At 45.9% G+C, this 26,942-nt stretch overlaps 1 protein-coding gene across 1 annotated transcript in view; it reads right to left on the bottom strand.

The window, feature by feature from the left end:
• NECAB2 (N-terminal EF-hand calcium binding protein 2) overlaps positions 1-26,942 on the bottom strand; it is a 137,782-nt gene that overhangs the window by 31,700 nt on the left and 79,140 nt on the right. Inside the window, exon 5 of the mRNA XM_044269282.1 lies at positions 12,008-12,144. Coding sequence (XP_044125217.1) covers positions 12,008-12,144 — 137 coding nt within the window. The remainder of the gene's footprint in view (positions 1-12,007; positions 12,145-26,942) is intronic.

The raw sequence follows: 26,942 nt of genomic DNA on the forward strand, positions 1-26,942 counted from the left end.
AGGGACAGACTGCTAGAGCAAACGCTAGCTAATAGGGCCACAAAAGTCCCTTTAAGTACTGGTATAGGTGTGCTATCGATAGGTGTGACATACTGAGGGGTGTGATACACTTATAATATACTTTCTAACATAGAAAGTATATTATAGTGCATTGTATTGTGCAGCAGTTGTGTGCGGTTCTGCTGCGACACCGCAGCCAGATAGAGGTACAAACGCTATTCTAACAACTAATTGTAACTGGTGTAATATACCAGTTGCCCCCCCAAAAAACTGACTGAGGCAGGGGTGTGATATACCTATAATATAATTTATATATAGTGCATGTGCAGCATTTGTGTGCGGTTCTGCTGAGATACAGCAGCTATACAGAGGGACAAACGCTACTGGAGCAAATAATTTCAACTGGAGTGATCTACCTGTTGTTGCCCCAAATTAAACTGATTAAGGGGTTCTATATACCTGCTTCAACAAATACTGCTCTTCTATAGGGACTTTGTCACAGGGTCATTTTGAAAATGACAGGCAGAGGAAGAGGCAGGCCATTCCGCAGGGGTGGTAGGGGTCGGGCAGGTGCACCAGGCCGGAGCCTAAGTGGGAAGTTGGAAAAGGTGTGTGCGATTACGTCAAAGGACGCACCAGAGTTGGTTGAAGCTCACTCAGCATTCCGCTTCTGCACCCTCCTCATTTTCTGTATTAGCACCCTCCTCACTCTCTACTGTGTGCACCCCCAAATACACCCCCACCCCCACCACTCAAGTCAGAGGAATTATTTTCCCATCAATTTCCAGACCTTACCGATGCGCAGCCATTCTTGGAATCGGATGAGGAGGTAGCAACGGCCGCCACCCAGCGGTCTGACGACAGTGCAGTAGACATCGCTTATCTAGACTTTAGTAAGGCTTTTAAAACTGTCCCACATAGACGGCTTATCAATAAAGTGCAGTCTTTGGGCTTGGACTCCCATATTGTTGAATGGATTAAGCAGTGGCTGAGAGACAGACAACAGAGGGTTGTAGTGAATGGAGTATATTCAGACCAAGGTCTTGTTACCAGTGGGGTACCTCAGGGATCTGTTCTGGGGCCCATATTGTTTAATATCTTTATCAGCGAAATTGCAGAAGGCCTTGATGGTAAGGTGTGTCTTTTTGCTGATGACACAAAGATTTCTAACAGGGTTGATGTTCCTGGAGGGAAACGCCAAATGGAAAAGGACTTAGGAAAACTAGAGGAATGGTCAAAAATCTGGCAACTAAAATTTAATGTTGATAAGTGCAAGATAATGCACCTGGGACGTAAAAACCCAAGAGCAGAATATATAATCCGTCCTAACCTCAGTATCTGAGGAAAGGGATTTAGGGATCATTATTTCAGAAGACTAAGGCCCCTTTCACACGGGCGAGTTTTCCGTGCGGGTGCGATCCGTGCGGCGAACGTATGGCACCCGCACTAAATCCTGACCCATTCATTTCTATGGGGCTGTGCACATGAGCAATGTTTTTAACGCATCACTTGTGCGTTCAGTTGAAATCGCAGCATGCTCTATATTGTCCGATTCTGACGTGACGCAGGCCCCATAGAAGTGAATGGGGTGTGTGAAAATCGGATGGCATCCGCAAGCAAGTACGGATGCCGTGCGATTTGCACGCACGGTTGCTAGGAGACGATCGGGATGGAGACCCGATCATTATTATTTTCCCTTATAACATGGTTATAAGGGAAAATAATAGCATTCTGAATACAGAATGCATAGTAAACCAGCGCTAGAGGGGTTAAAAAAAATAAAAATAATTTAACTCACCTTAGTCCACTTGCTCGCGAAGCCCGGCATCTCCTTCTGTATCCTCTGCGCTGAAGTTGAACAGGACCTGGGGTGAGCTGCTCCATTAAATATCGGTTAAGGACCTTCGATGACGTCACTCCGGTCATCACATGGTCTTTTACCATGGTGAATCACCATGGTAAAAGATCATGTGACGTACCATGTGATGACCGGAGTGACGTCATCGAAGGTCCTTAACCGATATTTAATGGAGCAGCTCACCCCAGGTCCTGTTCAACTTCAGCGCAGAGGATACAGAAGGAGATGCCGGGCTTCGCGAGCAAGTGGACTAAGGTGAGTTAAATTATTTTTTATTTTTTTTAACCCCTCTAGCGCTGGTTTACTATGCATTCTGTATTCAGAATGCTATTATTTTCCCTTATAACCATGTTATAAGGGAAAATAATACAATCTTCAGAACATCAATCACAAGCCCGAACTTCTATGAAGAAGTTCGGGTTTGGGTACCAAACATGCGCGATTTTTCTCACGCGAGTGCAACGCATGACAATGTTTTGCACTTGCGCAGAAAAAATCGCGCATTTTCCCGCAACGCACCCGGCTCTTATCCGGGCAAAAAAACTGACGCCCGTGTGAAAGAGGCCTAAGGGCCCTTTCACACTTGCGTTGTCCGGATCCGGCGTGTACTCCACTTGCCGGAATTACACGCCGGATCCGGAAAAACGCAAGTGTACTGAAAGCATTTGAAGACGGATCCGTCTTCAAAATGCGTTCAGTGTTACTATGGCACCCAGGACGCTATTAAAGTCCGTGGCGCTCCAGAATGACGTCAGAGCGCCCCGTGCGCATGGATGACGTGTTCCATGTGATCACGTGATCCATGCGCTTGGGGTGCCCTGACGTCACTCTGGAGCGCCCCGGGAGCCGCACGGATGGTAAGTATGCTGCTCCCCCGCTCCCCGCTACACTTTACCATGGCTGCCAGGACTTTAGCGTCCTTGCAGCCATGGTAACCATTCAGAAAAAGCTAAACGTCGGGTCCGGCAATGCGCCGAAACGACGTTTAGCTTAAGGCCGGATCCGGATCAATGCCTTTTAATGGGCATTAATTCCGAATCCGGCCTTGCGGCAAGTGTTCAGGATTTTTGGCCGGAGCAAAAAGCGCAGCATGCGGCCAAAAAACTTTCCGTTCCGGAACTGAAGACATCCTGATGCATCCTGAACGGATTTCACTCCATTCAGAATGCATTAGGATAATCCTGATCAGGATTCTTCCGGCATAGAGCCCCGACGACGGAACTCTATGCCGGATCCGGACAACGCAAGTGTGAAAGGGCCCTTAAAGGTAGGCAGACAATGTCATAGAGCAGCAGGAAATGCTAGCAGAATGCTTGGGTGTATAGGGAGAGGAATTACCAGTAGAAAGAGGGAGGTGCTCATGCCGCTCTACAGAGCACTAGTGAGACCTCATTTGGAGTATTGTGCTCAGTACTGGAGACCATATCTCCAGAAGGATATTGATACTTTGGAGAGAGTTCAGAGAAGAGCTACTAAACTAGTACATGGATTGCAGGATAAAACTTACCAGGAAAGGTTAAAGGACCTTAACATGTATAGCTTGGAAGAAAGACGAGACAGAGGGGATATGATAGAAACTTTTAAATACATAAAGGGAATCAACAAGGTAAAAGAGGAGAGAATATTTAAAAGAAGAAAAACTGCTACAAGAGGACATAGTTTTAAATTAGAGGGGCAAAGGGTTAAAAGTAATATCAGTAAGTATTACTTTACTGAGAGAGTAGTGGATGCATGGAATAGCCTTCCTGCAGAAGTGGTAGCTGCAAATACAGTGGAGGAGTTTAAGCATGCATGGGATAGGCATAAGGCCATCCTTCATACAAGATAGGGCCAGGGGCTATCCATAGTATTTAGTATATTGGGCAGACTAGATGGGCCAAATGGTTCTTATCTGCCGACACATTCTATGTCTATGTCTAGTACCCAAATCAGCCCAATGAGGGTGGTCCCCGCTGTTGCTGCCTACTCCGAGATCTCTAATGTCAGTGTTGGTGAAGGTGACGATGATGACGTGTCGATGGATGGGAGTTCAGAGGGAGAGGCAGAGCAGCAGATAGGGAAGAGAAGGAGGAGAAGAAGGCAGAACTCGCAGTGCACAGGAGGCAAAAAGCAGACTGCAAATGTATCTGGAGTGAGCCATCCACCATGCACGGTCACATCTGGCGCTCCCAGGATGCTGGCACATGGTTCCGCTGTGTGGGCTTTTATTACCGTGTCAGCTGCTGACAATAGTGTTTCCATCTCCAAGTCGCAGTTTGCCCAACACTCACCTAGGGATGACCGCCTTAAGAAGGCACCTGGTCTCCCATCACCGAGCCCAGTGGGAGCAACACTGTCAGAATCCACAAAGCCACACTCCCGGTGCTCCACGTCCAGCCTCTTCTCCTTCTCCTCTCCCCTCCCATTTGTCCTCCACCTTCCACCGTGCCGTCGTCGCGTTCATCTGGCGGAACTGCTAGCCCGCCAACTTCTGCCATATAAACTGGAGGACTCGAAGGCCTTCAGAAAATTTGTGGCCATTGGCATCCCACAATGGAAGGTCCCCGGCAGGAAATATTTCTCCCAGAAGGGCATCCCAGAGCTATATGGCCATGTTCAGCGCCAAGTGAATGTATCTCTGGCACACAGTGTTGGTGCTAAGATACATCTGACCACAATCACGTGGTCTAGCAAACACGGGCAGGGAAGGTACATAACTTTTACTGCCCACTGGGTGAACCTTCTGACGGCCGTCAAGCATGTAACTGGTGGCACCCGTGTAGATTTGGCGCTACCGCCACAGATTGCATGCAGGCCTGCCTCTTGTTCCCCTCCTCCTACTCCATCCTCCGTCTCCTCTTCGGCTGACTCCTCCTTTTCCACTGCTACCGCCTCTTCCACTGCACCCCCTAAGCTCCCCAGAACCGATTCGACGTGCCAGGTGAGACGTTGCCATGCTGTGCTGCGGCTGTTGTGCCTGGAAGCCAAGAGCCACACCGGTCCTGCACGCCTTTCAGCTCTGCAGTTACAGGGCGATCAGTGGCTAACCCCGCTCAATTTGACAGTTGGTAAAGCGGTGTGCGACAATGGTGCCAATCTGCTGAGTGTGCAGAAATAGGGCAAAGTGACCCACGTGCCATGCATGGCACACGTCCTGAACTTAGTCGTGCAGCGATTCGTTACCAAATACCCCGGGGTCCAGGACGTCTTGCGGCAGGCCAGGAAAATCTCTGGCCATTTTAGAAGATCTTAGACGGCCATGGCTCGCCTTGCTGACGTTCAGCGGCGACACCACTTGCCCGTCAGACGTCTGATTTGTGACTGCCCGACGTGCTGGAACTCCACCTGGCATATGCTTGATAGGCTGCTCCAGCAAAAACGTGCCATTAACTACTACCTGTATGGCCATTGGCTGCTCATGTGCAATGCATACAGACTTCTGCGGCAATTTGATGAGATCATCAAACTGGTCAGTCGCAGCCAGGGCACCATCAGTGACATCGTACCTTACGCCTTCTTTTTGGAGCGTGCATTGCATCGATCAAGCCGTCGAGGAGCAGGAGCAGGAAGATGAGGAAGCTGCAATGCTGAATGAATTCCAAGGGGGGGCTACTCCATCTGAGACAAGTCAGCAGGAGTCTGAAGAGGAGTCAGAGGAGGATGGTGCTTGGGGGGAGGAGAAGGAGGAGGAGCAAGAAGAGCAGGCTTTAAACTTTTCTGGGATCCCTGGTGTTGTCCGTGGATGGGGGGAGGAGACCGAGGACGACATTCTCCTGGGCGATGAGCAGGAGCCATGTTGCTCCACCGCTTCCAATTTAGTGCAAATGGAGGCCTTCATGCTCCAGTGTTTGAAGAGAGACCCTTGTATAAAAAGCATAAAGAGCAAGGACCAGTACTGGGTGGCAACGTACTTAGACCCCCGGTACAAACACAAAATGGCAGACATGTTACCAGCATCACAGAGGGCTGTCAGAATGCAGCATTTCCAGGCCTTGCTTCGAGAGATGCTGCATTCTGGTGTTGCAGTCGCTGGCAGAGGAATTTCCACCCACAGAGAAACAGTTGCGAGTATCAATCCTACAGCGCATGCAAGAAGAGGGCGGTTTGAAGATGTGTTGGTCACTTCGGATGTGATATCATTCTTGCAGCCAACTCATCGACAGCCGTCCTCCGAATCCAGCCTCAGGGAACGCTTAGACCTACAGGTGTCCGACTACATCGGATTAATGGCCGATGTGGACGCTCTGAGGAGCGAGGAACCCCTTGACTACTGGGTGTGCAGGCTTGACCTGTGGCCAGAGCTGGCACAATTTGCCATGAAACTCTTGGCTTGCCCCTCGTCGAGTGTCCTGTCCGAAAGGACGTTCAGCGCAGAAGGGGGGATTGTGACCAATAGGCGCACTCGCCTAGCTCACGACAGTGTGGACTACCTCACATTTCTATAAATTTTATTGAATATCCTCATGCCAGCCCACACATATCCACCACCACCCAGAACAAATAATTGTCACTGTCTTATGTAAATACAGCGGCATAAAAGGCCTTTTCTGTCCGGTGAATGCCTAATGTTTGGGACCTCAGAGGAATTCAACACCTGTGACGACCACATGTTATCGAATTTCAACTATTATAATTTTTTTTTTTTCAAGAGGGGCGATTACGTTAGCCAAGTTTTTAATACAATTTTATATTTTTTGTTCTTTTAAACATATATATTTGACATGTATTTGTACTGGCCTGCAGTAAAATTGATATCCAATGACCGTTAAATACACCTCCAGCCACATAATCACTTGATGTTTTCTGTACATTGAATTAATAATTTTTGGGGCCTGTACTCCATTGGCCTGCAGTAAAATTGATATTCAATGACGGTCTAATATACCTCCAGCCACATATTCACTTGATGTTTTCTGTCCGGTGAATGCCTAATGTTTGGGGCCTGTATTCCCGTGACCTAAAATAAACTTTTTCTAGGCTCCAGCATGGCACATTTTTGGGAGTTTCCCTTTAAGACGCATAAAAAATGGCCCCTGATTAAAATACATATTTTTTGGTGGGAATTTTTACCATTGATCCCCCTCTGGTATATCACTGTCCATGTTGTGGGAAAAGTTTGTGCACTTCTTGTAAGTATTTGGTGGCTGCAATTGATGACCTGAAGGTTTTTCAGGTTCGCCTACCATTAAAGTGAATGGGGCCCGCTGCAAACTTGCTGTTTGCGAACATTTGATCGCATTCGCGAATTGTCCCGGCAGATGTTCGTCCATTACTACCAGTCACCTACATGATACTGCAAACAGTTTATTAAAAGACAAAACAGTCCGTGTTTTAAGATGAGTTTGGTGGGTCTGACTGTCCTTGTTAAAAACTGGGTCAGGGCCTGGTACCCCAGCCCCATCCATTTTCAGGGCTTGATGATTCAGCAGTGTTGCAAATGTGGATTGCACACAAAAGGTGCCTGTATTTTGTGGATCCATGGTTTTTGGACTGCTATACAGGGAGTGCAGAATTATTAGGCAAGTTGTATTTTTGAGGATTAATTTTATTATTGAACAACAACCATGTTCTCAATGAACCCAAAAAACTCATTAATATCAAAGCTGAATATTTTTGGAAGTAGTTTTTAGTTTGTTTTTAGTTTTAGCTATTTTAGGGGGATATCTGTGTGTGCAGGTGACTATTACTGTGCATAATTATTAGGCAACTTAACAAAAAACAAATATATACCCATTTCAACTATTTATTTTTACCAGTGAAACCAATATAACATCTCAACATTCACAAATATACATTTCTGACATTCAAAAACAAAACAAAAACAAATCAGTGACCAATATAGCCACCTTTCTTTGCAAGGACACTCAAAAGCCTGCCATCCATTTAAATGTGCCTGTTTTCCATCTACAGGCCACATTTAGGTGCACCTGTGAGGCCTGGGCCATATCAGTCAGTCTTGAGTGGGACTCACAGACTCCTCCCTCCTCCCATTGCAAGCATGGTTACATGCTGGAGGTAACTGGTGAGCTGTTTGTGAGTCGGCCTCATGCTCCTGTAATTTGCCCACTGGCTCCTGGTATCGCCCATACGGCTCAGGTAGGAGAGCGTTAGGTCTCGGGCTACTTGAGAAACCTTGACGTGGTGCCCGGGCTTAGACATGTTCTACACCGTAGGACATGTTGACTAATCTCTCAATTTTAAAATCAGTTTGAGGGTTTAGTGAGACTGCAGAGTGCACCTGTATTTGTTATTGTTTTGTTATATTGTTATATTGATTATGACATACGCACTTGTTACCTTGTGTGAGATGTCTATTGTGGTACTTGTGGTTCGCCGCGGGCATCCTCCACCGTATGCATTTTGCTGGGGATCGCCATTAGCAACGGGCCACAAGTGCAGGATTTGCTCCCCTGTATATATGCACGACTGCATGTGGGTTTGAGCACCTCCTGCTAATGCCACCCTGTCTTTTTAGTTTGTATATATAGATTCCTGGAGGTGTATAAACTCCAATTTAAATGTGCCTGTTTTCCATCTACAGGCCACATTTAGGTGCACCTGTGAGGCCTGGGCCATATCAGTCAGTCTTGAGTGGGACTCACAGACTCCTCCCTCCTCCCATTGCAAGCATGGTTACATGCTGGAGGTAACTGGTGAGCTGTTTGTGAGTCGGCCTCATGCTCCTGTAATTTGCCCACTGGCTCCTGGTATCGCCCATACGGCTCAGGTAGGAGAGCGTTAGGTCTCGGGCTACTTGAGAAACCTTGACGTGGTGCCCGGGCCTAGACATGTTCTACACCGTAGGACATGTTGACTAATCTCTCAATTTTAAAATCAGTTTGAGGGTTTAGTGAGACTGCAGAGTGCACCTGTATTTGTTATTGTTTTGTTATATTGTTATTTTGATCTGTTCACCATCAACATTGCGTGCAGCAGCAACCACAGCCTCCCAGACACTGTTCAGAGAGGTGTACTGTTTTCCCTCCTTGTAAATCTCACATTTGATGATGGACCACAGGTTCTCAATGGGGTTCAGATCAGGTGAACAAGGAGGCCATGTCATTAGATTTTCTTCTTTTATACCCTTTCTTGCCAGCCACGCTGTGGAGTACTTGGACGCATGTGATGGAGCATTGTCCTGCATGAAAATCATGTTTTTCTTGAAGGATGCAGACTTCTTCCTGTACCACTGCTTGAAGAAGGTGTCTTCCAGAAACTGGCAGTAGGACTCATCTTTGATGATACCAGCCCAAACCAGTACTCCACCTCCACCTTGCTGGCGTCTGAGTCGGACTGGAGCTCTCTGCCCTTTACCAATCCAGCCACGGGCCCATCCATCTGGCCCATCAAGACTCACTCTCATTTCATCAGTCCATAAAACCTTAGAAAAATCAGTTTCGAGATATTTCTTGGCCCAGTCTTGATGTTTCAGCTTGTGTGTCTTGTTCAGTGGTGGTCGTCTTTGAGGCTTTCTTACCTTGGCCATGTCTCTGAGTATTGCACACCTTGTGCTTTTGGGCACTCCAGTGATGTTGCAGCTCTGAAATATGGCCAAACTGGTGGCAAGTGGCATCTTGGCAGCTGCATGCTTGACTTTTCTCAGTTCATGGGCAGTTATTTTGCGCCTTGGTTTTTCCACACGCTTAATGCGACCCTGTTGACTATTTTGAATGAAACGCTTGATTGTTCGATGATCATGCTTCAGAAGCTTTGCAATTTTAAGAGTGCTGCATCCCTCTGCTAGATATCTCACTATTTTTGACTTTTCTGAGCCTGTCAAGTCCTTCTTTTGACCCATTTTGCCAAAGGAAAGGAAGTTGCCTAATAATTATGCACACCTGATATAGGGTGTTGATGTCATTAGACCACACCCCTTCTCATTACAGAGATGCACATCACCTAATATGCTTAATTGGTAGTAGGCTTTCGAGCCTATACAGCTTGGAGTAAGACAACATGCATAAAGAGGATGATGTGGTCAAAATACTCATTTGCCTAATAATTCTGCACTCCCTGTACATACATCGTTGTGTGCATGAGGCCTAATTGTGTCTCTGCTAGATTATTTTATAATTTTTTATTTATTTTTTACTCACCAAGATCATGACAATACATACACATACAGCTATGCTTTTTACACACACATCCGTAATTAAAACTCTGCTATTAATAGGAATATCCATCTCCTTTACCACAGTGGGGAGACCTCCAGAGAACTGTGTCCTCTCCATGTGCTGATCATTCACCCTCCTCTCCTGCCTGCACTGATTGCACACTCAGGTGTCGGGCACGGAGAGACAGAAGTGGACAGATGCACAGCTCTCTCACTGATCCAGTAATGCGCTGTATGGGCGCTCTGCCCAATCATTTAAAAAGGTGTTTTCTGGTTATAAGGAACTTTAAGCAAGTTGCTGCAGCCTGACTGCTGAAGCAGAAGATTCATACTTCCCTCCACTGTCTCCATCTTCAGGTCAGGCACTGCTTACATATGGTGGCATGGTCACAAGCACCGCTCCAGCCAATGACTGGCTTCAAAGGTGACCTTCTACTTGTGGCCACATCACCCCTGAAGACAGTCATTAGCTGGAGCTTTACATGTGACCATGCCTGTGCATCACTGGGAGGTAACAGTGCAGGGACAGGAATATAGAGACAGTATGGAGAACAGGAGCACCGTTTCACCAGGCAGGCTGCGGCACCTGCTTAAAAATCATTAGAATGGGAAAACCCCTTTAAGGAAGCAATCACAGAGGTCTGGCACTACTGGACCACCCTGACTGTGGACTATAAGACGCAAGCACTTTTTTGCAGGATTTTTATTGCTAAAAAGTGTGTCTTATAATCAAAAAAATACGACACTTGCTTGCAAAAAATCATTAAAGGGATTCTGTCACCTCCCCTAAGGCAAAAAACGATTTAAAACCAGCCATGCAGCACAGCTTACCTGGATTAGGCTGTGCTGTTCAATCTTGAAATCCGTCCAGCAGTTAGTTCAAAAAACGAGTTTGATCAATGAGGAAATGCGTCCTGAAGGTGCCCAGAGGGGCGTTTTTTTCTTCTGAGAGAGCCCAGTCCCGCCCCTTTTTCAGTGCCCAGCCCGCCTTCCTTTTACTTCCTAACCGCCGCCCCCAGCCTGCCACAGCCTCCCCTCCCTCTCCTCCCCCTCCCTCATGCCGAACGAAGTCTCGCACAGGCGCAATACCCACTGAGGGCTGCGCCTGTGCGATCATCAGGAGACTGAGGGCGGCAGCTTCATCTTCGTCACTGGGCATGCGCCGAGCCCAGTGACGTCCGATGCTCGCTCTTCCCTCAGTCAGCAGGGAAGAGCGAGCATCGGACGTCACTGGGCTCGGCGCATGCCCAGTGACGAAGATGAAGCTGCCGCCCTCAGTCTCCTGATGATCGCACAGGCGCAGCCCTCAGTGGGTACTGCGCCTGTGCGAGACTTCGTTCGGCAAGAGGGAGGGGGAGGAGAGGAAGGGGAGGCTGTGGCAGGCTGGAGGCGGCAGTTAGGAAGTAAAAGGAAGGCGGGCTGGGCACTGAAAAAGGGGCGGGACTGGGCTCTCTCAGAAGAAAAAAACGCCCCTCTGGGCACCTTCAGGACGCATTTCCTCATTGATCAAACTCGTTTTTTGAACTAACTGCTGGACGGATTTCAAGATTGAACAGCACAGCCTAATCCAGGTAAGCTGTGCTGCATGGCTGGTTTTAAATCGTTTTTTGCCTTAGGGGAGGTGACAGAATCCCTTTAAATGTAAAAAAATAAATAAAATACAGGGAATCTACAGATGACTTGCAATTCCTTATAATCCTCAAAGTAGGGGGTAGCTAAGGGGTGCAGTAGAAGCAGTTACACTCAGGCACAAGTGCCTGAAAGGTTCCAAAGGCCCCTCTTCCATTTAGGATGACAATAGTCCTGAGCTAGTCCTACAAGGCACTGGGGGTCATATATCAAAATTCTAACCTAATTTTTGGCGTAGAAAAGTCACAAATTTTGCGCCTTTTTAGCTATTTCCCACACCCTTGCCATTTTTCTAAAAAGTGGATGGGGTGCAGGCAGGAGGCGGCGGTCCGACTCATTTACCAACATGTGTGCCAGAAAACTGGCTTCGTAGTTTTAGCAAAATGAAATATCAGTATATTGGTTTAATAAATGTCAATGTAGCTCACCTGATCGGATTAGTCTGCTCATCTATGGCATCTACGGCACTCTCCACGGAGCTGAGAAGAGACTGGATCTGATTGGCCGACTCCTTCAGCAAAAAACGTGTTACAAACTGGTCAACGTTGGTGCCCTTCTCATACACCTGCGGAGATAAGTCAGCATTGTGAATATACTCACTCCTAATTAAAGGGGTTATCCCATGATTGATGTAAAAAATGGAAACCAGACATCATCTAGCACATGGACATCTCTTTCTAACAAAGCTAGAACCAGCCCTGTACCTCACATGGATCTATAGATCTGCCCATTCATTGCTCCAATTGTTCTGCTAGATTTATTTCAGGCTGGTAGCTTAGGGGCCCTGTCCTTTCTTAGAGGGTGTGCCCTGTCTGCTGCAGCTGGTGACAGTTGAAGGATGGAACTGAGCATGTGCTTCCATCTCAGTGAGCAGGACAGAGAAATTAGACAAAGAGCAAACAGCAGGTGGCGCTATACAGATATAATTCTGTGAATAACTCCGTAGTTATAATACATTTTTAATTTCATGCAATTATAAAAGTATTCAGATCCAGGTGCTGGTTTGAAAACTGTGGGTTATTCATGGGACAACCGCTTTAACTACTGAATACACTGTTCATATGTCATTGTCCTGTCAACCCTTTCCTCAGGGTCACCAACAAGAACATGCCTACTGTGCCACTTTTACCAGCAGGAGATTCATTCCCAGTTCACAGACATGGACTACTTTATAGACTGTTTTATGTTTAACCAACTAAATAAATGAGGTATGGAGTCGGCCATCTCTGTGACACTGATAACTCCATTAGCTTTTCCGTAAAGATGATCCTTAAACAGTCCAAACAGAAAACATCTGCATCTCTCTTCAGCACTTTGGTGAAGTCGTAGATCAATTCCACTGGAAAGTGTGTGTGAATTCAAGCAAACCATCTGTGGTCTGTCACAACAAATCCAACCCCAAGGAATAGCAGAATCTAATCCTTTACAAGTCGGGTTGACTTGTTAATGAATTCAGTTTTCCAGTCAAAGCCCAATGACTGGAGAACGACGACAGTCATGAATGAAAAAAAGAGTCAGTGTCTACTATATGAGATGCATAGTATAATACTAGTGATTTATAATAGTAGTGATGAGCGAAGTATTCAAAAATTCTATTCCAAATTTTTCTTTGTAAGTAGTGGGTGCAATGACAGGGAGCGGTGTTTGCGCTGCCGCCCCCCCGTCATTGTGCCCCTCAGATGCTGTGATCAAGCCATCTGACAGCAATAATACAGTGCATAATATATATTTTTTTATAAAATCATACTTAGATCGATTTGATCGCAAACAGCCGGCCGCCACCATCTTGATTGAAGATCTAGCTCGAAATCTCCCGTGGCCTATGGTGACGCATGGGATTTTGTGCAAGATCTTCATTCAAGATTAAGGGCGGGCAGCTCTTCAAACTCAAAGGCATGAGGCAAGTATGATTTATTTATTTTTTCCGCCATTTGGGGAAAATTGATTCGCTACCATTAAGCACAAGAAAATTCGGATAAGGGGCAAATCGAATTTTTCCTGAAATTCTGATCGAATTCCACCTGGTAATTACATGGGTAATAACATCTTTGATGTGGCACCTAAAATCATCGGGGGGCGGCTGCTGACAATATGCAGGGTGAATGGTGGAGCAAAGGATCGTAATAATGATTGTTTATTTTCCCTTCACTTTGCATCGGGCCGATTGGCTAGCATATTGTTGATTGGTGCTCAATTACTGCCGAGCATCACTGTGTAAAAGGACCCTGAGGGCCCTATTAGACCGAACAAGCGTTCACAGGAGCAGTAATTGGCCGGTATAATTGTGCTGCCGATCAGCCGGTAAACAAGCAAATCCTCATTTGTTGGCTGACTTGCATCTTTCATCTCTATCTTTCAAGATAGAGAGATTTAGAAAATTTGAATAAAAAACAAAACAGTAAATAACAAAAAAAATATAGGTGACACATTCCCTTTAAGCAACACTATCACAGGCCTTCGGGATCACATCTGCTTGAACTGCTGTGATGTACCGTTCAAGCAGATGTGACTACTGAGGCGACGTACCGTTCAAGCAGATGTGAGCTCAGAGACCTGCGATTGGCTGCCTTCAAGTAGATGTGACCGTTGAGGCACATGATTGGCTGCAGCAGTCACATGATCAAGCCAATTCCTGGTACTGCGAGGACCGGAAGCAGCCGGGAACAGGGCAGCAGTGCAGGTGGGACCGAGGACAGCTGAGGGTGTTTTTTTTCCTTACAGGCTACATGTGAGGACCATAGGAGTTGTTGGCTCCAGCAAATCTGCTGACAGATGCCCTTTAGGGTTCGGGTTGCTATAACAATAATAACCAGGTGAGGGTACGATATGGCTACATGGATATTCTATATATGCAGATGTAATTTCCAACAGTAGCACAAAAAGCAGCGTGACACCCAGAAAAATAATCACATTAACTTCTCATTATTTTAGGTGCCCTCGTATCTTTCAAGAGATTAATTTAAGCCAGAAGTACATTAAAAAATATATTTATAGAAGCCAGAGTTAATTTAACCAAGATAAAATAGTTACTAATGAGACTAAACAGAAAAGATTTATGACTCCCGGCAATTAACTATTTCAGTGACAACCTACAGGATGTCTGGCAATGCAAAGTGCAGTGATACCCACGGAGGACGGTGTCACACCTGCAGTAATGTCACCGAAACTGTAGTAGAATGTGCACAATTCTGTATTTCTGGCACCCGAGGCAGAGAAAGGGTTACCGCAGCGGGAGAGAGAAATTTGCCGCTTCCAATTTATAATTAAGTAGTAAAAATTGCTGTGCTCGTTATCTGGATAAAACAAACCGGTCTCCTCGCTAATCATCTGTGTAAAACAAACACCCATCTGAACTCTGCTCACCACAGTCTGCTCGCCGCTAGCTGCCAAAACGAGATTCTTTTGTTCCTTTATTCTGTGTGACAATTTATTGCAGAGACAGGATATTTTTACTGACTTCATTCTGCCAATATAGAGCAGGCAAGTGGAAGGCTTTTATTCTCAAAGAATCAGGCGCAGATAAAGGTTTCAGCAGCTCCAAAAAAGCCGACTGAACCAGATAAACTTTGGGTAACCTGCTTGATTTTTATGCCTTTTCTATTAAAAAAGACAGTTTTCCGTAAACACTCCAATCGTTTGGCCAATATGACCACTTAGGGTACTTTCACACTCGCGTTTTTCTTTTCCGGCATAGAGTTCCGTCACAGGGGCTCTATACCGGAAAAGAACTGATCAGGCGTATCCCCATGCATTCTGAATGGAGAGTAATCCGTTCAGGATGCATCAGGATGTCTTCAGTTCTGTTGTTTTGACTGATCAGGCAAAAGATAAAACCGTAGCATGCTACCGTTTTATCTCCGGCGAAAAAAACTGAAGACATGCCTGAATGCCGCCATTTTTTCCCATAGGAATGTATCAGTGCCGGATCCAGCATTCAAAATACCGGAATGCCGGATCCGTCCTTCCGGCCTGCGCAGACCGGTAAAAATGTGAAAAAAAGATACAAGACGGATCCGTCTGTCCGCATGACAAGCGGAGAGACGGATCCGTCCTTGCAATGCATTTGTGAGACAGATCCGCATCCGGATCCGTCTCACAAATGCTTTCATTCAGCGGCAGATCGGCGGATCCAGCGGGCATCGCCGGATCACTGTGCCGCAAGTGTGAAAGTAGCCTTAGGCCGAGTTCACACCAGTTCCAAAACCAGGTAGGGGTCAAAATAACAGAACAGGAAGAAGTCTTTCCATTACACCTAATCTCTGAGTAGGCTTTACTACTGGTTTTCACTGACGGAAATGACTGACCAAATAACTGAAATGTGAACTCGACCAAGTAAATATAATGTGTCCACCTTTTCCACTACAATTATTTTTATTGTGGTGCTTTTTCATTTTTTACAATAAAACAACAGTATAAAGTGGAAGACATGGAACAGTCCCCATATAACTAATGACCATCAATTAGGATTTGGTACCTACTGGTAAACGTTGATTCATTGGACAAAAATTTAGACAATCTTTAGGTGGTGAAACATGAGTGGATAACCTGGCCAAAACACTCTGATATGACATTGGAAGAAGAAAGGAAAGAAAAATTAATGTAGAGAGGGAGATGGATCTATTGGACCTTATTATATTGAAAGCATAGTTGTACTTTGTTGAGAAGGAATGCCACAGTCTATCCTTGGGGGTCTAGATTCTTAAGGTGACCATACAAATTGAATAGAAGTTGGTTGATTGTTGAACAGCAGTTGAATATACATCTGGTGAACGTTCATTTCACAGACATAGCCAGACACATTTTAGTCCATGTTGGCCGTTACAGAAGATCTTTCTGGGAAATGTATTTCAAAGAAAGATCTTTTATTCATGCACCTGGTCTCTTCTAACAGCTTATCAGCAAGAATCCCGGGTGTTGGACCCCCACAGATGTGATATTGATGACCTATCCTGACAATAGGTCATCAATATCTTTTCCCGGATAACCTCTAACTTATCTTGAGAAGAGGCATCTAAGGGGGCATGAATAACCTATATAAATATATAAACGGGCTGTACAAAAATATGGTCAAAAGCTGTTCCATGCAAAATCCCCTCAGTCTGGAGAAGAAAATGTTCAGTCTCCAGAAGCGTCAAGGCTTCTTTACCGTAAGAACTGTGAATCTGCAAAATAGTCTACCTCAGGATGTGGTCACAGTAGGAACAGCAGATGGTGTTAAAAAAGGGCTTAGATGAATTCTTAGAACTAAATAATATTAATGATTATGAAAATGTGTAGACCGATTCTCAATCCCCTTTCCAAAAACTCATATCCCTATCCATCTCTTGGTTGAACTTGATGGACTTGTGTCTTTTTTCAACTGTACTATGTAACTCACCCAAATCATTAATTGTGGTAGCGGCTCCAACTTGAAAGAAGTAGCCTCAATTAAGCATGGGCAGATAGTTAAAGGGTTTCTGTCATCAGAAATAACGTTATGTAGCTGACTGATATTAGCGATGTACTAATGTCAGCAGTACATAACCGTATGCTTTATAACTCCCTGCCGCCATTCTCTTAAAATAAAGACTTTTATAATATGCTAATGAGCCTCTAGGTGCTACTGGGGCGTTGCTTCAGCACCTAGAGGCTTAGTCTACTCACCCTTTGGCACGCCCAGGTCCCGTTGAATGACTGTCGAGTTCTCCTTATCGTCACGTAAATCCCGCGCCTGCGCCGTCGCATTTAGTATTCGGCGCAGGGGCAGTGAGTCAAGGACACGCTCCTGGTGCCGGCTTCTTTACTGCGCCTGTGCCGAAGGAAGGAAAACGGCACCAGGAGCGCGTCCTTCACTCACTGTGCCTGTTATAAAGCATACTGTTATGTACTGCCGACATTAGTACATCGCTAATGTTAGTCAGCTACATAACGTAATTTCTGATGACAGAAACCCTTTAAGACATTTTAAAGTATAGGATTTAAAGGATTTATAAGGTGGATTTACAAATTGTTCTTGTTCCTGTGACCACTGAAATGATTCGTTTGAAGCTATGTTGGTAGTAGGGCAAGTTTAAAGGCATTTTTTCTCAAGATTACTTACATTTTCAGTTATGCACTGTACTATGTATAACCTATTGAAAGATTCATACTTATAAGATCCCTGTGGTTCCTTTCCTGCGCCCTTTCAATAAGTCATACACACTATGGAGGTTAAAAGAAAATTTAAGTAATACCAGAAAATCTCTGAGACTGACCATAATTGTCACGGACGGTGTACAGGAAACAAGGCAAAGCAACATACATAAATGACTTGCTGGATCCAAAAACTAAGGAACCAAGGGGGGACCCCTGCAGAAGACCTGGCACTTTCCCTGGTTGCTCAGCCTATGCAAAGATCCGAATGGTGGAGGTTTGCATATCCACGTACCTTGACTATATAACCCCTGAGCACCCTACGATAGTGAGGGGACACGACCACCGGCTCCCTACACAAGATACGGAGGGAGTCAGGGTCACCTGGGATCCAGCAAACAGAAAGTAACAGATAAATGTTCAACACTTAGCTTTTGTAGCAGACAGGAGAACAAGACCAGCGTGCACACACACTCCAGGAAGAAATATAAGCCGCCCAGAAAAGCATTCTGGGGAGGAATTTAAAGGGAAGCAATTAGTCCAACACATGACAGCTGAGAGAGGCTAACGAGATGAGAAACTGAATACCACAACAAAGTCAAGGAGGAGGTTCTGAAAGACCTCTGTCAGAGCTTCTCAGCTGTCTGGTTGTGACAGTACCCCTCCCTCTACGAGTGGACTCCGGACACTCAGAACCCACCTTCTCAGGATGGGACCTATGGAAAGCCCTGATGAGACGAGAGGCCTTAATGTCCGTCACTGGGACCCACATCCTCTCCTCAGGACCATACCCCTCCCAATGAACAAGGTACTGAAGAGAACCGCGGACAAGACGAGAATCCACAATCCTAGAGACCTGAAATTCAAGATTCCCATCAACCATAATCGGAGGAGGAGGCAAAGGCGAGGGTACAATGGGTTGAACATAAGGTTTCAATAAGGACTTATGAAAAACATTATGGATCTTCCAAGTCTGAGGAAGATCAAGACGGTATGCAACAGGATTGATGACAGACAGGATTTTGTAAGGCCCAATAAACCTAGGACCCAACTTCCAGGAGGGAACCTTCAATTTGATATTCTTGGTAGACAACCACACCAGATCACCAACATTCAGGTCCGGACCAAGCACACGTCTCTTATCTGCCACACGCTTATATCTCTCACTCATGCTCTTTAGATTATCCTGAATCCTTTGCCAAATAGATGACAAAGACGAGGAGAATCTGTCCTCATCAGGTAAACCAGAAGACCCCTCTCCCGAGAAAGTCCCAAACTGCGGATGAAACCCATATGCACCAAAAAATGGTGACTTATCAGAGGACTCCTGACGACGGTTATTTAAAGCAAACTCAGCAAGGGACAAAAAAGAACACCAATCCTCTTGATTCTCCGCCACAAAACAGCGCAGATATGTCTCCAGATTCTGATTGACGCGCTCTGTCTGGCTATTCGACTGCGGGTGGAAAGCAGAAGAGAATGACAACCGAACCCCCAAGCGAGAACAGAAAGCCTTCCAGAATCTGGAAACAAACTGCGTGCCCCTATCAGAGACTATGTCTGAAGGAATACCGTGCAATTTGACAATGTGATCAATAAATGCCTGCGCCAGCGTCTTAGCATTGGGCAAACCAGGAAAAGGGATGAAATGCACCATTTTGCTAAAACGGTCCACCACCACCAGAATCACAGTCTTCCCCGAGGAACGAGGCAGGTCCGTTATGAAGTCCATGGACAGATGTGTCCAAGGACGGGAAGGAATGGGTAAGGGAAGGAGAGGACCTGATGGCCGTGAATGAGGGACTTTGGCACGAGCGCAAGTCTCACAGGCTGCCACAAAACCCTCAACCGACTTACGAAGCGCAGGCCACCAGAATCTCCGAGCGATGAGATCCAGTGTGGCTCTTACCCCCGGGTGCCCAGCAAGGACCGTATCGTGGTGTTCTTTAAAAATCTTGTGTCTTAAAGCGAGAGGCACAAACAACCTCCCAGGAGGACAAAGATCAGGAGCCTCTGACTGGGCTGCCTGCACCACTGCCTCCAATTCAGGAAAAAGAGCAGAGACCACCACACCTTCAGCCAAAATGGGACCCGGGTCTTCAAAATTCCCGCCTCCCGGAAAACAACGTGACAGGGCATCTGCCTTCACATTCTTAACTCCAGGGCGGAACGTGACAACAAAATTAAACCTAGAAAAGAACAAAGACCATCTGGCCTGTCTCGGGTTCAGACGCTTGGCTGACTCCAAGTAGGCCAGATTTTTATGGTCAGTAAATACGGTAATAGGGTGTCTGGCTCCCTCTAGCCAATGGCGCCATTCCTCAAAAGCCAACTTGATGGCCAACAATTCCCTATCTCCCACATCGTAATTTCTCTCTGCGGAGGAGAGTTTTCTTGAGAAAAAGGCACACGGTCGCCAATTGGCAGGAGAGGAACCCTGAGACAAGACCGCCCCCACGCCCACCTCAGAAGCATCAACCTCAACTATGAAGGGTAAAGAAACATCAGGTTGCACCAAGATGGGAGCGGAAGCAAAACTCTCCTTGATATCAGAAAAAGCCTTACGCGCCTCTACTGACCAAGAAGAAAAATCTACCCCCTTTTTGGTCATATCAGTGAGTGGTTTAACAATAGAAGAATAATTCAAAATGAACTTTCTGTAATAATTGGCAAAGCCCAAAAAACGCATCAGCACCTTCTGATTCTCAGGAAGCTCCCACTCAAGCACAGCGCGGACCTTCTCGGGGTCCATGCGAAAACCAGAAGCGGAGAGAAGAAACCCCAGAAATTGAATTTCTGGAACCGCAAACACACATTTTTCCAGTTTCGCATATAATTTATTCTCCCGCAGGATGAGCAAGACCTGACGTAAATGTTCCTTATGAGTTTTGAAATCGGGAGAAAAAATCAAAATGTCATCCAAATACACCAATACAAATTTTCCCATCAAATGATAAAAAATGCTGTTCACGAAATGCTGAAAAACGGCTGGGGCATTCATCAAATCAAAAGGCATAACCAAATTTTCAAAATGGCCCTCAGGGGTATTGAAGGCCGTCTTCCATTTGTCCCCTTCTCTGACCCTGACCAGGTTGTATGCCCCTCTTAGATCTAATTTGGAAAAGACTTTAGCCCCAACAACCTGGTTAAACAGGTCCGGGATCAGAGGAAGCGGATAAGGGTCACGAATTGTGATACTAATCAGCTCCCTGAAATCCAGACAAGGTCTTAAAGAACCATCTTTTTTCTTGACAAAGAAAAAACCAGCGGCAACAGGTGACTTAGAGGGTCGTATGTGTCCTTTTCTCAGACTCTCAGAGATATAAGCACGCATAGCGATCCTCTCAGGTTGGGAAAGATTGTATAAACGAGATTTAGGCAGCTTGGCGTCTGGGATGAGATTAATAGGGCAATCGTACTCCCTGTGCGGGGGCAAATCCTGAACTCCACTCTCAGAGAAGACATCCGAAAATTCAGAGAGAAAAGATGGTACAGTCTTAGTAGCAACCTCAGAAACAGATGTCATGAGGCAATTCTCTCTGCAAAAGTCACTCCAACCATTTATTTGCCTCGCTTGCCAATCAATGGTGGGGTTATGCTTAGTGAGCCAGGGCAGCCCCAACACCAGAGGGGTAGGCAAACCGCTAAGGACGAAACATGACACATCCTCAACATGAGCATCACTCACAATTAAACGGATATCGTGAACTATGCCCTTTAATGATTTCTGAGAAAGTGGAGCGGAATCGATAGCAAAAACAGGAATATCCTTTCCCAAAGTGCGCACCTGGAAACCATGAGTTATCGCAAATTGATTATCAATGAGATTGACCGCTGCTCCACTATCCACAAAAATCTCACAAAAAATGTTCTTGCTCTCTAGCGCCACCCTAGCCGGCAGGACAAAACGGGAACTACAAGCAAATGGAAAACCTTCCATTTCCGCCTCAACCCTGCCAATAGTAACAGACGGAACATTTTTAAAAGATTTTTTCCTGTTTGTTTCTTTATTACTCCCAGAAAACTGCCTGAATCTCCTAGAGGGACAAATATTTGCCAAATGATTTATACCTCCACAACAAAAACAAACCCTCCCATGCGAGCTGAATCTTCTATTGTTAGAAGCAATCAACCCCAGCTGCATGGGCTCCTGCTCAGAAGGGGCTGACGGCGACTGAGACCCCTGCGCACAGAATGGGACCGCTGCACTGTCCTGGGACTGCGTATGACAGGAAGGAGACATCTCTCCTCTCTCTCTAAGATGCCTGTCAATACGAACGGCCTGAGACATAGCAGAGTCCAAAGAAATAGGCCTCTCATGAAAGGCAAATGCATCTTTCAATCCCTCTGAAAGACCATGGCAAAATTGACTTCGGAGTGCAGCATCATTCCAACCAGTATCAACTGCCCATCTCCGAAATTCTGAGCAGTATATTTCTGCGGATTGTTTACCCTGGCATAATAGACGTAGTCTAGACTCAGCCAGAGCAATACGATCCGGATCATCATATATCTGACCCAGGGCTAAAAAGAATTCATCCACTGAACGGAGAGGCCGTGCCCCCTCCGGCAGCGAAAAGGCCCAGGACTGAGCGTTACCTCTGAGCAGCGATATAATGATCCCCACCCTCCGTTCCTCATCTCCAGAGGAAAGGGGAAGAAGGCGAAAATGGAGTTTGCAAGCCTCTCTAAAACGCACAAAATTCTCACTACCCCCGGAGAACGTATCCGGGAGCGAGATCTTAGGCTCAGAACAAGCTCCATGAACGCAAGCTGAACCGGTCACTTGAAGCTGAGAAAAAGTCTTACGGAGGTCAGCTACCTCCAATGAAAGACCCTGGAAGCGTTCAGCCAAAAGTGAAACCGGATCCATGCTTGAGACGGTTTTGGCGGCTTATAATGTCACGGACGGTGTACAGGAAACAAGGCAAAGCAACATGCATAAATGACTTGCTGGATCCAAAAACTAAGGAACCAAGGGGGGACCCCTGCAGAAGACCTGGCACTTTCCCTGGTTGCTCAGCCTATGCAAAGATCCGAATGGTGGAGGTTTGCATATCCACGTACCTTGACTATATAACCCCTGAGCACCCTACGATAGTGAGGGGACACGACCACCGGCTCCCTACACAAGATACGGAGGGAGTCAGGGTCACCTGGGATCCAGCAAACAGAAAGTAACAGATAAATGTTCAACACTTAGCTTTTGTAGCAGACAGGAGAACAAGACCAGCGTGCACACACACTCCAGGAAGAAATATAAGCCGCCCAGAAAAGCATTCTGGGGAGGAATTTAAAGGGAAGCAATTAGTCCCACACATGACAGCTGAGAGAGGCTAACGAGATAAGAAACTGAATACCACAACAAAGTCAAGGAGGAGGTTCTGAAAGACCTCTGTCAGAGCTTCTCAGCTGTCTGGTTGTGACAATAATCTGGACAATTCTGAACAAGAGCATTAGGAGGACATTGTAATTTTGATGCCATAGATGTTGAGGTTACTGGAGCCAGAAGCTCCATAAGTGATATGAACAGAAAAGGGAGGTAAAGGACATGAATGCAGTTTGCCACTTCAAATGGAAACCCTTAAATGCTTGGAGGATAGCATACAATATCCATGCCAGATGAGAAACGGATAGGGAGATCCACATTTACCAATTCCAAAAATAGATAGGGCCAAGCCAGAGAACTGGAGATCGAAAAGAGAGTGCTGTGATTGTAAGCACGGGCTCACTCTCCCTCTGTACCAGTCTTTCATTTATTTAGTCAACTTTATTGTACTTGTTTTTTTTATCTCATGTACTGAGAACCCTTTTCAGAAGTACAGCATGCGGAATTAATAGAGTAATAATAATAGTTACAGTGTTGCTTGAAAGTTTGTGAACCCTTCAGAATTTTCTATATTTCTGCATAAATGTTACTTAAAACTACATCAGATTTTCACACAAGTTCTAAAAGTAAATACAAATAACCATATCAATTAAATAAGTCAAAATATTAGACCTGGTCATTTATTTACTCAGGAAAATGATCGAATATCGAATGTCTATGAGTGGCAAAAATATGTTAACCTTTAGGACTAGCAGATAACTTGAAGGTGAAATTAGGGTCAGGAATTTTTAGTCAATGGGATGACTATCATGAGTGGGCAACCTGTTTTATTGAAACAACAGGGGTCTATTGGTCTGATCTAGTGTTGAGCGAATTGAGCTTCGGATCATAGATCCGAAGTTGATTCATTCAAGCACTTTATTTTAATGTTGCCCAGAGACCTGTCTTTGTACAGCTTTAAAATGTATTGCCTCCGTGGAGGCATAAATAGCTTCAGCTGGGGTACCAGCCGGTATCAAACCCGATTTCGGATTGCTAATTCTAAAAGTTTTTAAAGAGGCAGAAAAGAATACCGAGTTCATTCCACCAAAGTCTCGTGCGACTTAGGCTAAAAGCTAATTTTGCCTACACGGAGGCAATACATTTTAATGTTGCACGGAGACAAGTCTTAGGACAACATTAAAACAAAGTGTTTGAATGAATCGACTTCACATCTATGATCCAAAGCTTGATTTGCTCAAGCCTAGTCTGATCTTCTCAAGGCATATTTGTTGAAGTTTATCATGGCACGAACAAAGGAGATTTCTGAGGCCCTCAGAAGAAGAATTGTTCATGCTCACCAGGTTCGAAAAGGTTAAAAAAACATCTCTAAAGAGTATGGACTGTAGCAATCCATAGTCAAACAGATTGTGTACAAATGGAGGAAATTTGAGACCAGTATTACCCTTCCCAGGAGTGGTTGACCAACAAAGACCATGCCAACAGCAAGGTCCGTAATAGTCTGCAAGGTCACAAAAGGAACTCAAAGTAACCTCTAGGCAACTAAAGGCCTTTCTTACATTCGCTAATGTTAATCAGTCCACCATCAGGACACTGAACAACAATGGTGTGCATGGCAGGATTTCAAGGAGAAAGACACAGCTTTCCAAAAAGAACATTGCTGCCAGTCTGCTAAGGATCCCCAGGACACGCCAGAAGGCTACTGGAGCAATAATTTGGGGACGGATGAGACCGGTGGTGGAAGTGTCAAGGTTTGGGCCTCTTCTGCTGTATCTGGGCCAGAATGGCTTGTAATTATTGATGGAACAATGAATTCTGAATTATAACAGGACATTTTTAATGAAAATGTCGGCATATTTGTCCGTGAGCTGAAGCTCAAGAGAATTTGGGTCATGTAGCAAGATAACGACTCTAAGCACACAAGTTGTTCTACCAAATAATGGTAAACAAGAATAAAGTTTTGAACTAGCCATGACCTTAATTCAGTAGAAATGATGTGGAAGGATTTGAATCGAGCTGTTCATGGGAGAAAACACACTAACACAAGGATAAGCAACCGTCTGCACTGGAGCAGTCCAGCAAAGAAACACGTTTTTCTATGTTTTACAATGGAAACCTATGGTGACAGATAAGAGTCTAAAATTCCCCCCACAAAAATAGCAGGCTGTCACATGCTTGTCAGGACAATACGATTCATGTTGTAGTCACATTCACCAAAATCATAACTACAGTGTTCCATCAATAGCAAGAACAGCCGAGATGTCCAGAGGGATAAGCGGCACAAATATGATGACTAAAGCTTGTTGAATGGCTGCAGCACAGCCAATCACCAAACTTTTAGGCTGTGGGCACTTGGAAACCATCACAGTTTTAATCTGTATGTTAATTCTGTTGGTGACCTATAGCCATTTTTTGGGGTGTAAAACATGTCCTTTTGCATCTGGGACACTGAAATACAATAGTTAGTCTGGCTGTTAATTTTGTGGGTGACATAAGCTCCAAGTCATGCAGCAGTCATTTATGCTTTTTGATTACTCTGCCGTTGGGGGGTTCAGTGGGCCATCCACCTAGCCCTGCCCCAGAAGTGGAAGAGCACTGATACCCAACCACTCATGTTTGAGGATGAGGATGTGAGAGCACCGCTGCAGCATGTCTCTGATGACAAAACACAGGTGTCAAGTGCTGGGGCTTTCTGCAGTTTGTAGACCAGCCAGGAGGGCAGGGGTGAGGAGTGGGTGGAAGATGATGTGGAGGATGATGAGGTCCTAGACCCCATATGGAATCAAGGTCATCAGAGTGACGTGTGCAGTTTGAAGGAAGAGTTGGTGGTCACGCAACGCCAGCCGCACAGCAAAAGAAGGATCAGGGTGCAAAACTACAGAGGCCGGTCCCTAGCCAGTGCGCCTGCTACTGCCCACCGCGCCAAGGGTCTAAGCACACTAAAGCGAGCTCAAAGGAGTCCCCTGACGTGGCAGTTCTTCAGGCAATGTGCGGACGACAAGACACGGATGGCTTGCACACTGTGCAGTCAGAGCCTGAAGCGAGGCGTAAATGTTTCAAACCTGAGCACCACCTGCATGACCAGGCATCTAAATGCAAAGCACGAGTACACACCTGAAAAACCACAAAAGATCTGAGGCTTCTCCTGCTTCCTCTTCTGCTGCAGTCTTGGCCTCTTCCTCCCCCTCTGGAGCAATAGGGCCACCTGGCTCCAAGCAAAGAGAGGGTGTGACAGCCCCACCACCACCAGCAGTGGTGTCACCGAGCATCTCCACACTATCCCATGGAAGCGTTCATCTGTTCATCCCACAAACACTGGAGAGAAAGAGGAAGTACCCACCTACCCTCCCGCAATCCCTGGCCCTGAATGCCAGCATTTCCAAATTCCTGGCCTTTGAAATGCTGCCATTCCGTCTGATAGAAAAATACACTTTTAAAAACCTTATGGTGGTGACTGACCCACAGTACGTGGCTCCCAGCCGCCACTACATTTCCAGGCCGGCCATCCCTGCCCTGCACAAACAAGTAGCGGACAAAATCTGGTGTGCGCTGTGCAACGCCATTGGTGGCAACGTCCACCTAACCAGCGATATGTGAACCAGTAAGCACGGGCAGGGACGTTATATCTCCCTAACTGCGCACTGAGTAAATGTAGTGGTGGTTGGGCCTAAAGCGGAAAGCGGCTCGGCGCACGTCCTACCGCCACCAAGGATTGCTGGACGTTTCTCGGTGCCTCCTTTTGCCTCCTCCTCAGCTTCCTCATCATGTCAGCGCAACACCTGCACCCTCAACTTCAGCACAGCCAGGGGAAAAGGACTCCTCTGTTTGGGGTAAAGACCCCACACCGCGCAAGAGCTGTGGGCGAGCATAGAAGAACAGACCGATGAGTGACTGGTGCCACTGAGCCTCAAGCCCAGCCTGGT

Source organism: Bufo gargarizans, chromosome 10 (assembly GCF_014858855.1).
Source record: "Bufo gargarizans isolate SCDJY-AF-19 chromosome 10, ASM1485885v1, whole genome shotgun sequence".
Classification (NCBI taxonomy): Eukaryota; Metazoa; Chordata; class Amphibia; order Anura; family Bufonidae; genus Bufo; species Bufo gargarizans.